This window comes from Gymnoscopelus microlampas (assembly GCF_963454915.1).
Source record: "Gymnoscopelus microlampas genome assembly, chromosome: 21".
Classification (NCBI taxonomy): domain Eukaryota; kingdom Metazoa; phylum Chordata; class Actinopteri; order Myctophiformes; family Myctophidae; genus Gymnoscopelus; species Gymnoscopelus microlampas.
This window is the reverse complement of record NC_139958.1, coordinates 21,837,479-21,850,322: the sequence shown is the minus strand read 5'-3', so window position 1 is coordinate 21,850,322 and position 12,844 is coordinate 21,837,479. Positions and strand designations below refer to the sequence as shown.

Sequence of the window (12,844 nt, the reverse complement as noted above, 5' to 3'; positions counted from 1 at the left end):
ATCCTGTTAGGCATCTTGAATAAAACAGTGGATGTTGTTGACAACTCCAGGGGTTGATGAATAGGAGGGCTTTTGTCAATGTCAATTGGGCCGGTCTATTGGGCTCCATCCAGGCTATTGGTGGAACACCATGACATGACGTTGCCCTTATGGGTCCATTAGATTCCATTTGTACTCTCTCAGAGTTAAATGGTCTGCAATTCATACCAAATTGGGGATCATTGAAATAAAAAAAGAAAAGAGAACCACTGCACTATTGCATCATTTTAGTTTGCGCAGAGTCCAGTCCATTTAGGCTATGTCTAGACTATGATTTGGCCTTTAGGCTATAACATTGTAACATCATGTTTGTCCTAGTGATGACAACATGCCTCATTACTTTTAGCTGTTTACACTGTCCAAAGATTTGTCTCCATACAGTCTGTCCCTCGGGTTGCACCGTAATGATGTAATGACAGTCCTTTATTATATCCCTGCCCCTCAATGTCCCATGACGTTTCATACCCAGACTCAACCCCAAAACAATGTCATGACCCCAGCCCCAGACAAACAGAATGATTGGAGGTAGGGCATACCTCCTGGCAGAGATTTGTAACTTTCTAGTAACAAATTGGGATAAAAACAATTATGAAAGAAAAGAGAAATTAGTCAAATCATCTGGCTGATCTTAGTGGAGCTCATCACTGTTGACATTTTTGTTTTCAGGCTATCCTCGACGTGGTTGTCAACCTCCAGTTCAGTCTCATCGAGAAGCTGTGGCAGACATTCTGGCGTTATTCACCCTCTGACTCAGTAGAGGGCACCACCATTGAAGAAAACAGGTCAGCTCCATGGATAACTGGTGGTCATTTATCAAAATTCTTATGACAGTCAGGTTTCTTATTCTGAAAAATATATAATACATTAATTTGTGAAATAATATAATCGCTATCGGGCAAAAACCTTTTATCGCCACATTTCATGAAAAGAGAAATCATGCTCTATTTTATACGACCATGTTGCCCAAAGGTTGGGATGGGGGATCTGTCTACCATGTATTGTAATGTGTTGTGAGCTTGTAGATCTGCGCTATTTCCAAAGTTTCAAAGTTTGCCCAAAATAGGGATGGCAGGCTAAGTTTTTTGGTGAGTTTTATAGTAAATATTTACCAATGAAAATTATTAAAAAGAGCTTGTGACTAAATAATAACTACATTTGATCGATAGAGTCTATTTTTCCATTTCTTGAAAAGTAACGGTTTTGTACATCCAAGGTTTCCACCCGACAGCTATGATAATGTATGATAGGCGATGTATGTAACATTGGTTTCTTGATTGCACAGCAGTGTGAGTGAGATTGAAGATCGACTACCCTGCTCACAGCTACTGGAGCTGTGCAGGAACGAGGCCGTGCTAAAATGGATGAGCACATGTGACCATCTGATGTACCAGGCCCTTGTGGAGATCCTCATCCCTGATGTCCTCAGACCCATTCCCAGTAAAGTCTCATTCACACATGGTTCCACATCAATGTTGCTTGTCAAATACTGAAGTTATTGTCAGCGAGCGTCACAGTCGTGATAAGGCTTCTATCTAAGGCTGTGGCGTGTTCCATTTTGAATGTCTTTACATTGAATTTTGTTCTTATTCACTGTTTTTTATTCCGTTAGGTGCCTTGACTCAAGCCATCCGCAACTTTGCCAAAAGCCTGGAAAGTTGGCTGAACAATGCCATGAATGCCATTCCACAGAGAATGATTCAGACCAAGGTACGCATACTGTACACAACCACAGTGCATCTTTTCACCATTGTTTCTGTCTCTGAACATACCGTATTGAAAGATAATTTCTCTTCCCAAAAGATTAACCCATTGATCCCTGGACCGCATCTGTGTCACTTAAGATGTCTTTGGCTATTCAAAAATAGCAGATCTACAAGCTCATAGCGCGGCACCGAGTGCCGTGCTATGAGCTTGTAGATCTGCTATTTTTGAAAAATCATGAAAATGTTTTTTTTTTTTTTTTTTTTCCAAAAACTGGATTTTGATTTTTTTAAAGAATGGCCTCAGGTCTTAATGGGTTAATTTGATGGTAACCGATTAACATTTTGGTTTCTATGTGTTCCCCGTGCTCAGGTTGCTGCTGTTAGTGCCTTTGCGCAAACACTGCGCAGATACACATCTCTGAACCACCTGGCTCAGGCAGCACGCGCTGTGTTGCAGAACACCTCACAGATCAACCAGATGCTGAGTGACCTCAACCGTGTGGACTTTGCTAATGTCCAGGTCTGAACCTTTCTATAAATCATCTGTCCACTATGTCTTCCATCTCAAAGGACAGCGTATGTACTGTAGACTATTAGCCCCACTAGGATGGTGTTGTTGTTTTTTTCCTCTAGCACCACCCTTGGGAAAAAATATCGACTTGGGCTAAAGGCTGAATTGCCATTAAACTTGCAGAGCACAATCATGCTTCCCAGAGGACGAACAATACTCATTTTGCTGACACTATGGCCTGTTTCTTTAGCGCCATAAGCCGTAAGCCAAAATGTCCCACTTGTGCGAGTATTTCCAATTTTCAGTACTTTAACTTCTACTCCACTACACCTCAGAGGCAAATATTGTACTTTTACGCCACTATAATTAAACTTTAGCTACTACTTACTTTGTAGATTTTGATTATTATTACAAAACATACATTAACCACTTCAGCCCTATATACATTTCGGCCATTTGAAAATAGCTGATCTACAAGCTCACAATGCGTCTCGATGCGACGCATTGTGAGCTTGTAGATCTGCTATTTTCAAAAGATTTTAATACATTTGAAAACTTGTGAAATGGGACATTCTGCAGAATGAGTACTTTCTACTTTTGGTACTTTAGTACATTTTGATACTGATACTTTTGTACTTTTACTCAGGTACATTTTGAATTCCGGACTTTTACTTGTCACAGAGTACTTCTACATTGCAGTATTGATACTTTTACTTAAGTAAAACATTTTAGTACTTTTTCCACCACTGTATATCTCGGCCTCAAACCTACACTCAATCCTTTTTTTCCAGTTTTGAGATGTTTTTATTCTCCTCTCCAATGTCAACAGGAGCAAGCATCGTGGGTGTGCCAGTGTGAGGAGGGTGTGGTGCAACGCTTGGAGCAGGACTTCAAGGCCACACTACAACAGCAAAGCTCCCTGGAGCAGTGGGCTGCCTGGTTGGACAACGTGGTCACTCAGGTCCTCAGGCCATATGAACACCGGCCCAGCTTTCCCACTGCAGCTCGACAGTTCCTGCTCAAGTGGTCCTTCTATAGGTCTGCTTTCTGATTGACTGTGCACACGTGACATGTACAATTTTGTGCTTGTGAATTGTTTTAGTTTTTTGCATGGATCACTGGTTCTCAACGTGGGGTCCAGGGACCACCAGGGTTCCAGTGGACCCTTATGGGTCTGTAACTCAGAGAGTGTACAAATGGAACCAAATGGACCTTTTTGGTTCCATTTGTACACTCTCTGAGTTACATTAACATCAAACCGGGAACGCATCTGTGTAACCACTTAATCCGTATGTTATACTTTGGCTGTTCAAAAATAGCAGATCTACAAGCTCATAGCGCGGCACTAGAGTGCCGCACTACGAGCTTGTATATCTGCTATTTTTGAAAAATCTGAAGTTGAACATTTGTGCAAATCTTGATCGATTTTGGACACATACGATGGTTCCACCACTAGAGAGCAGCAAATAGACGCATCGATCGGCTCACTCACTCACTCACCCCCAACAGACTCAAACAGTCTATACGTCAAACCGGATGTGACGTGGTCGCAGATTCTCCGATCGGCCAAAATTACGATGTGATAAACGACGGTGATGACTGTTCGTCACCCAGACTATAGATTATAGAAGTGGAGCTCTCCGTTAGTTTGTTATACCGTGTGAAAAAACGTGTGTTTCCCTATTCTGGCCGAAAATGACTGGGGGGAAAAAATGAATACCGGAAACGGAATCTGCGTCATAAAACCGGAACCCGGGGAGTCTGAAGGAATCCTAAAGTGAACCTGATGATGAAAAATGACCAGAATAGCGCGACCAGAGATTAAACAATGAACGCGCGTCTAACGCGTCGACGGCCAACTGGACAAACTAGCAATTGACACGTTATCGAGTCAAGGGCAGTCAAAGAGTTAATGGCTTAATACTTGGGATTAATGGGTTGATACTGACAATTTGACATTGTAGATTGGGGTCCCACAGATATCATATTGTATCAAACGGGGAGCCTGATGCTTATCCTCTGGCGGTCCTTGAAATTAAAAAAAGAAAGCTAATCACTGGGAATCGCTGGCGTAGATGAAGTGAGGTAATGATGTTGTGTCTTTTTTTCTCAGCTCCATGGTGATCAGAGACCTGACCCTGCGCAGTGCTGCCAGCTTCGGGTCCTTCCACCTCATCCGCCTGCTGTATGACGAGTACATGTTCTACCTGGTGGAGCATCGCGTGGCTCAGGCCACCGGAGAGACACCCATTGGAGTCATGGGGGAGGTATGCCTGTGGCATGTTGCTCTTTTACGGTGTGGCTCCTATGAGGTTAACCTGTCTAGAAGAGTGTCTGTTTGTCTGTCTGTGTGTGTCTGGGGCTAATCTCGCAAACCACTAGACCGATGAATGCCAAATATCTTGTGCACGGTACCAGTACTATAAATCCCCAAATATTGTCTCTATTTACTTTATTCTGGAGGACAAAGGAGGTCAGATTGGTCTGAAACCTTCCTAATATAGAGATGACATCATGACACAAGGTAGTACTGACGTCAAAGACTGGCCACATGACGTCCGCGTTCGACAATGGAAGCCACGCCGTTATTAGACCCTGACTTGTTTATTCTACATCGCAACATAGTTCCATTCAAAGTTTCTGTCTAGTGTATTAACAGCAATCTCTGGCTTTCAAGTATTAAATGAGATTTTCCTGTTTTCTTTGCAAGACTATTGTTAACGTACAAGAAATGTAATAGCACTAATGTCAACACCATTTGTTATTTGTTTCTTTTTGTCATCAGTTTGATAGCCTCAACACCCTGTCTCCGGCTAATCTTGACAAAGGTATGTGGCTGAGTTTAATTGTTTTGTCATGTCAGCTGAGTGTGTGTGGCTTTTTCATTTCATTTCATTGCAAAGACAAAGATGGGATGATCTGAGAATGAATTGACCTTGAAGGGAAGAAAAACCATACCGTAAAACAAAGTTCAGACAGTGTTGGAAAAGATGACCAAGTTTGAGAATGGCTCTGTGTCAGTGTTTACGTCCATGAGTCCTGTCTTGTAAAGATGAGATCAGTGAGATTAGGGCTGTAACTATTGATTATTTTCGTAGTGATTATTCTTTCAATTACTCTTTCGATTAATCGGATAATCAAGAAGTGTGTTTTTTAAAAGATAGATATTTGGGCTTTATTGGCCAAAAAGAGAGATGGGGAAAGATATGGGGAGAGACATGTAGCAAAGATTGTCGGGAATGGGACACAAACCCGCGATGTGCTGTCAGGCTACATTGCAACCTACTGTAGGTGCCAAGAAGTGTGTTTTTATATAATTTAAAGAAAAATCGCTGCGTAGACCTGCTATTTTTGAAACTGCTGCACCCCTAAGTGAGATGGATAGTGACCTGGACGTGTCCTGTATTGTATAGATGACATCAGTGACCTGGATAGCGACCTGGAGGACGACATAGAGGAAACCGGAGAGCCTCCTGCCAAACGGGAGAAGACGGAGGTGATCCAGGTGATCCAGATGGTCGCTCCGGAGGAAGTCTCCCATCCTGTGGTGGGGGTGGTCCAACAGAGTGTCCTCCACTCCCTGCCCCAGCCCCCCCAGGACCACGCCGAGCACATCCTGACCCCCTCAGCTGGAACCCCAACCATCCGCCACTGCAGCGCCACAGGCAACACATATGCCTCCGTCTGAGGGTATGGCCAACCCCTCGATGGCCTGTCTTTTCTCTCACTCTCTACATATCGTTCTCTCTGTGTGTCTTAGATATTTCCCTCACTTTCTTGTGCGCTTTGTCTGTCTGCACTGGCGTGGCTGGTCACAGTCTCCTCTGCCTCTTCACCCTCATCTGTGGAGGAGTGTTGAAATAACGATACTTGGGATAAGCTGTGCCGTCAGTATCATCTGACTGCTAAAGCTTCTCCCAAGAGTCTGTGCTCTGTTAAGCTGATTTATACTTGGTTGCGTGGCGCCACACGCAACAAAGTATATCAAGCCGTTTACAATGCAACAGTCAGAGGAGGGAACCTGAGGGAATGGGTGTAATTAGACCCATATGATGCTGTCTGAACAGGCGTATGTCACTGGCTCTATCTATCTATTTATACAAGTGGGTTTTATGTTGATGTTGTCATTTTTAGATGCTCTGTAGTGTAGTAGCCTGAATGTGATGAGATTTTGACTTTTTTTTTTTTTTTTTTTTTTACCGGGCATGGACCAAAAACAAAACAACAAGAGGAAGCTGGCGATGGGAGCCATCTTTGGCCACTATACAGCTAGGCTTCCTGTCCTACAGTGCCGCGTTGCAAGAGCAGAAGGAATGTCAGGGATTTTATGTACCTCGGCTTTATCATAGTGCCTTATCCTAAATGCAGCTGTCCATGTAATCCTGACTGTGTGGTTCAGAGACCACAGGGCCTCTTTGTTATCCCCAGCCACAGTTTTAGCTCCCTGTTAACTTGTGGCTAGATTTGGGCTGGTTCATCAATGTGGAGGCTTTGGGGATACAGGCTCAGAGACGCCTGTTGATCTCTCTGGATCAGTTCTGTTAAGCTTATATAAGGTTAGTGCTTATATTAAAGTGGCTACAGTCAACTTTGTGAAATTTTGATTTTGGTGAGCCCTTGAGTTTCTTAATGTCATTATTTGTTGTTGCCTTTTTGTTTTCTCAAGGCCCAGCCATAGGACAAGTACATTTGTTTACAAAGCTGAGTACAGAAGAGGTCAATTAAAATTGCCATACTTTTTTACTGTATATTCTTTTATTGATGCACTTCCTTTGTGCTGTAAATCAATCAATCTCACATTTCCTGTGAGTTTGTATCTTCATGCAGATGATATTGCGTAGTGAAGGAAAAGTTTCTACATTCCCTAGAACCTAGGGAACTGAGTTGAATGGCGATGGTGTCATTCTCCCATAGCCATTACATCATAAATTTATGAAATACATTCCATTTTAATGATGATCTGTCAAAGCAAAAATGTTGACTGTAGCTGCTTTAAGCTCCTGAATCATGGTCCTTAGCCTTTCTCTTTCTCTCACTCTGTCAACTTGAGGGCTATTCTTGCATTAGCCTCTGCTATTGGGTGAGGTGTGTTTTTCGCCTGTGTGTTTGTGCACATGGGTGCATGGGTGTGCACATGTACCTGCATGAGTGTGGTGATGTGTGTCTTTGTTTACGAGCGTGTGCCCTGTGCATGAATGTGTGTTGGAACACATCCATCAATCACCCTACCTCAAACCAGTGGTGCCAGCCCCGTGACTCGTGCAGTGCAGTCACCAAACCTTATTGCACACACCACTGTACTGCATAAATCTCAACATCCCACACCATACAGGAGATATAATGTACATTGCTTATGTCACCTCATTTCTAATACACATTTTCATTACCGTTTTTAGTCCACACATTATTCATCCCGTGGCTGTTTAATGGTCATCTTTGTACAGTGGACCAAAAGTAGATATTTTCTGATATTCAAAGATAGTGTATATACAATGAGAGACTACATCAATTTGATTCTTTTCACGTGGCTGAATCTGATTGTTTATCTGTGATTGTTTCTTTTGGTAGCTTTTCTGTAATTGCTTTATAGACTGTGAAACAGGAAGGGGACTTTGGGACATGACATCACTGGAGACTAAATCTGTACTTGAACTGTTATTTAATATTCATTTATGTTGTGGAGAATTTAAAAGATTAATACTTCTCAAATGAGGAACTTTTGTTATTACTGAAATATTGTTTTCTTGTTTCATTTTATGTTTTACATTCTTGAGGAGACGCGTTCTACCAATTCTGCATAGTGTATTTATTTATTGATGGTTAATGAGTCCTACCACTGACAAATAGACAGACTTAATGTACAGACAGACTGGAGAGTTTACAGAAGATTGAGATTATGTTTTAACCACTGAGCCACTTAACCATGGAATATCCGGTCTACAACCTCACAACGCATTGTGAGCTTGTAGATCTGCTATTTTGGAAACATTTACGAAATTGTTCCAATTTTTTATTTTTATTTGTGCCTGTGATGATCCCAAAATTGGGATGCCAGGGTTAAAGTGGTTAAGGTTTCAAGCCAGAAGGCCTGAAACCGTATTGTTTTTCTTTTGTCTATCATTATTATGATTATTTTATATTTCCTCAGCTTTTCGCAAATTCTGATAAATGCTAGAGAGACATGAAACTTTCAGAAATAGTAAATCTGATTTGCAAACTACAGACATGCCCAAATCCATTATTTTAAATTAGTCTATAATTAAATGTTGAATATTCTAACATTTGAAAGGCGATACAAGTATCTCCTACACCGTAACTGCGATTGAGACAAAAGTTGGTATGCATATTCAGGCATATATGCTCTACAACACAACAACTGGCCCACTAAGCTTTGCCAATAAAATGTTCCTGACATATAGGATGTTTTGCAAAACACATTTTTAACAGTTTGGTTGATATGAAACGTTGTAGAAAGTTAAAGGCTGCTTGATAAGCATGTGTGCAAGAGCAGCACAGTAGTATTGGATTCAGCAAATGCATTACAGAGTTGTTACACATGCTATTGGGCCAGGTGTTACTCGGAATCTCATTTCTGGTGGGCATGGCCTGTGACTTTTTAGCTTGCAACTCAGCGTGTGATTGGACGATCGCTATGAAACCTGCTGAGCTCACCGCGACGCCCTATTTTGAACGTTCAAGCATTTTTCAAGCAAGTTGATCAATTTGAGGCCGAATGGTGACTACTGTATATTAACTAAATGTCCATACTCTAATTGTTTTTATATGTCAGCCAGTGAAAACAATTGAAACTCAATTCAACGTTCTGAATACTCCATTATGATACAGTAATCAAGAGGATGCCATTTGATAATGGATCCTTTCACAGTTCACAATTCATAAAAGGAAATGTTGTGAATGTTTCTCATTCACCTCCATTGTACGGCATGCTCATCAACTATATTACATTTTCTCTCATTTTTTGTATATATATATATATATATATACACACACACACATTTTATTTTATATTTTTTGTTTTATAGTGTTATTTTATGAGAAATATGTTCTTTATCAGGCTTGTCATAAATGTCATAAAATGTCGTACACATTTTAATAAATTATTTGCACCATATCCAAGTCACATTTATCCATTAACAGGATGTGCTGTAACTATCCTGTATGATACTAACCTAGGATGAGTGCCTACATAGAAACCTGTCTCCTGAATGTTTGGCAGGTGTGAATTGGTTGTATTATCAACAGGTATAACAGTGAGTTATGAAGTGGGCATCTCCATCACGTATTACAAATAAGATGTTGAATCTGGCATTACAACTACATCCTGCTTGCATACAATGGCTCGGTCACCAATCAAGAAACTACATTGCACCGACAGTTGCAAGCTACAGCTACAGCTGACTATCTGTTCCAAAATGTAGAATCATATTAATCAATGACCATATGACAAATATGATAATGAATGTTTAAATATCATAACGTCTATAGGGAGCTTACACAATTTGGTTTAAACCTTTTGACAACTACTTTCTCCACACAAATGAATACTATATGATTGGTTAAAAATACGTTGAAGTCCAATTTGTCAAAATAGGTTTTCTTGCGAATCACTTGCAGACTTTTGGAAGAGGGGTTCTTTAACTCATTGTCTTTACAGTAGCTGGTAGTTGTTGGCCTAATGACAGCTGCCACTGGCAAGTTTGATGAACAAAGGGAGAACTCTGAACCATTAAAAAAACAAGTTGGTATAAATCACAAACAAAAATGATCTGCCCTCTTTCTAAGAGCTTGCATGATTAACTCAAGTAATCATTACAAAGAAACATGGGTTCTCCCTTTTTATTGAAAATTTAAGAAATGGTAGTAAGTACCTTTTCATAAAAAGATTACACTTTTGCCTATGGCAGTTTTACATGCCATGATGCCAACCATAAAGGGATTTTAAATTAATGAATCTTTGTCACATGAGTAAATGCTATAGATGTGTTATTCTGTGCCTGAAGTGCAAACTGTTTAGAACATTTTCATTTAACCTTAATTATGTGCTTTGGGATAATACATGCACATCTACTACTGTATGTGCTGCTAGAATCTATTTTTCTAGTGTTTTCTGTATTGTTTTTTGATTATTTAGAATATGTGCCAGACATTGAAACTCCTTTCTGCATCTCAAAGCCTGGCTAATAAACACTGGACTCAATCTAATGCTGCCAACACAAATTGTACTTGTATTCCTCATGATGTTTTTAAAATTTTAAAATAGTCTTTTCTAACAGCTGCCCATTTCCAACCAGACATATTACAAAGATAAGCTATTCCTTAACCACTTACGCCCTAACTTGAGGGCCCCATATTATACTTTATTGTACGAAGAATGGCGAAACCAGCCGATCCACAAGCTTACAACATGTCACGATGTGAGGCTTTGAGAGATTGTAGATCTGCTATTTTTGCGGTTTCTTGGAAGATTTCCAAACAATTTCACCTATAATGACTTGCCAGGTTGAAAGTGGTTAACTTCTTACAGAAGATAAAGCTAGGAAATGCCTCTCCACCTGGATAATGTGGCGGCTTCACTGACCCATAATAGACTCCAGTGCCTTTGAATTCACCTTGGCCAGAGCAGATTGCTTTGGTGACTATTGGTCTCTGGTGAGCTCCAGATAGTGGCTGTACAGAGCATACATTTCAATGCTGAAGTGCTGCTACTAAGAGGATACCTGGGTTGAGGATTTGTAAAGATCTCTCTTCAGGCTGGACTCAAGATCCTCTAATCAATGTGACCACACACACTACTAGTTTACACATGATTGATTTTTACCTCCAGATGGATTGAGGTTCTACTGTATAAAGCCTGATTAATACATCCAACGCACGACCGCGTCGTGCCAAGAAAATAACCAACCTACAAGCTCACAGAATGCGTGACGCTTTGTATTGCTTGTAGGTTCTGCTATTTTCAGCACGCGACACCATCGTGCGACGGAGCATAAATTAGGCTCAAATCTTAAATCCCTTAATGAACAAGGAGCGTTAAATGATTTCTAATAACACTACATTCATGATATCATAATCGTGCTTTCTTTATCTTTACTCAAAATGATATTTTCTGAATGCTGTGGTCAGTTTGAGATTTCTGTTTGGATGTTTTAAGTGCCATTTGATTGTCTACTGAGTTGTGGCCATCTGTAGCACGCTCTAATGCAAGCACAAGCATTTGGCAGTGGCATTTGGGGAAGGTTTTTAGTTTAATTCACCCTAGACTAAAACCATTGTATATAAACTAAAATGGAAAAGTATATTTATTTGTGTCTTAACTATTTGGTTTGTTATTTTAGTGATGGATTACATCAGATATGTTGGCAAAAGTGCTTTTGTGATTTCCCTCTTTTTTGATGATGTATAGTATCTAATATATATATACACATTTCATGTGACTTTCTTTTTGTGTGCTGTTTCAAGTTCTTAGTATGCTGTATCTTTTCAAATTGGCAAGAGAAAACCAATGCGTGTAGGGTGATTTGTATTGTGTATTTTACATAAAAATGAGGAAAACTGGGGAACTTTTATATTTATAAAGACATTATCATTTAGTGTGTCGTATTGATGAATATAGAAACTATTAAAGACACATGTAGTTTGGTTTTCTGAATATTTCAGACTTCAGCTCAGGCTAGCTTATTAGTGTTGTTTTCTTAAAATTTGTGGCTTGTCTTTCCAGTAATAAACTTTTTTTCTTGTTGAAAAGAAATGTTTCTCATAATGACTTTGTTAAATACATGGATATATGGAGCACACTATCCAACACTAGAGTCCTAGGGCAGGGGGGGGGGGGGCTGAGCACCTGCCCCTTTTCCTGCCCAAAGTACCCTTTCAAAACAAAAGTAAAAAAGAAAAAAGGTCTGCCCAACACCCGGGGCCCTTATCAAGAACCAAGAACATTTGACAAATAATTTCACTCATATATTCATAATCATAATTATCATTAAAATGAGCTGGCTGCCAGAGTCAGTTTTAGTTTAACTTGATGCAGTGATGTCAAGTGCCCTCCCACCTCCTTAATCTCCTTAACCTCCTTGCAGCTGGCATTCAGTGCATAGCAAACAACTCGGCATGCATGGTAAGTTTTACGCCCCCATCAATAAATTGTTGCTTTTACACTTCACCTTTTGTGCAGATTAGCTACAATTAATTAAGTTAATTTCATGAGTTGTAGAGTGAGGCAAACTGTTTCTCCCCCTTTTCCCCCTCGTGTGATAATTAAGTAAACTGCAAACCTGGTTTGGTTTGACCTCATCTTAAAGTTAACATGTTAAGCTGTTTGTGGTAGAGATTCAGGAGGCAGATATAGGGGGATAATAACAGAAATTGTGTTGTGGAAAAATCTTGCTTCCATCCATTATGCATTACATTTCTGGTGTGAAATGGCAGGAGGGACCCCCCAAAAAAGAAATATTGGCACACGCAAATCTATGTGCCCCAGTGGTCCCTTCACGGCCCTACATAGCAGTGTAAGCCAACTAACGTTTATTCAAACATATTGACGAACATCAAACTTGTTATGTCTAACACG

At 40.3% G+C, this 12,844-nt stretch overlaps 1 protein-coding gene across 6 annotated transcripts in view; it reads left to right on the top strand.

Moving 5' to 3' along the window:
* The window catches only part of rfx3 (regulatory factor X, 3 (influences HLA class II expression)), a 28,221-nt gene extending 16,249 nt beyond the window's left edge, over positions 1-11,972 (top strand). For all 6 annotated transcript variants that reach the window (XM_084047740.1, XM_084047736.1, XM_084047739.1 and 3 more), the window contains 8 exons: positions 706-821; positions 1,322-1,476; positions 1,649-1,746; positions 2,113-2,262; positions 3,083-3,291; positions 4,367-4,520; positions 5,039-5,081; positions 5,667-11,972. In XM_084047740.1, coding sequence (XP_083903866.1) covers positions 706-821; positions 1,322-1,476; positions 1,649-1,746; positions 2,113-2,262; positions 3,083-3,291; positions 4,367-4,520; positions 5,039-5,081; positions 5,667-5,941 — 1,200 coding nt within the window. In that variant the 3' untranslated portion in view covers positions 5,942-11,972. The remainder of the gene's footprint in view (positions 1-705; positions 822-1,321; positions 1,477-1,648; positions 1,747-2,112; positions 2,263-3,082; positions 3,292-4,366; positions 4,521-5,038; positions 5,082-5,666) is intronic.
* Positions 11,973-12,844: the final 872 nt, after the last annotated feature.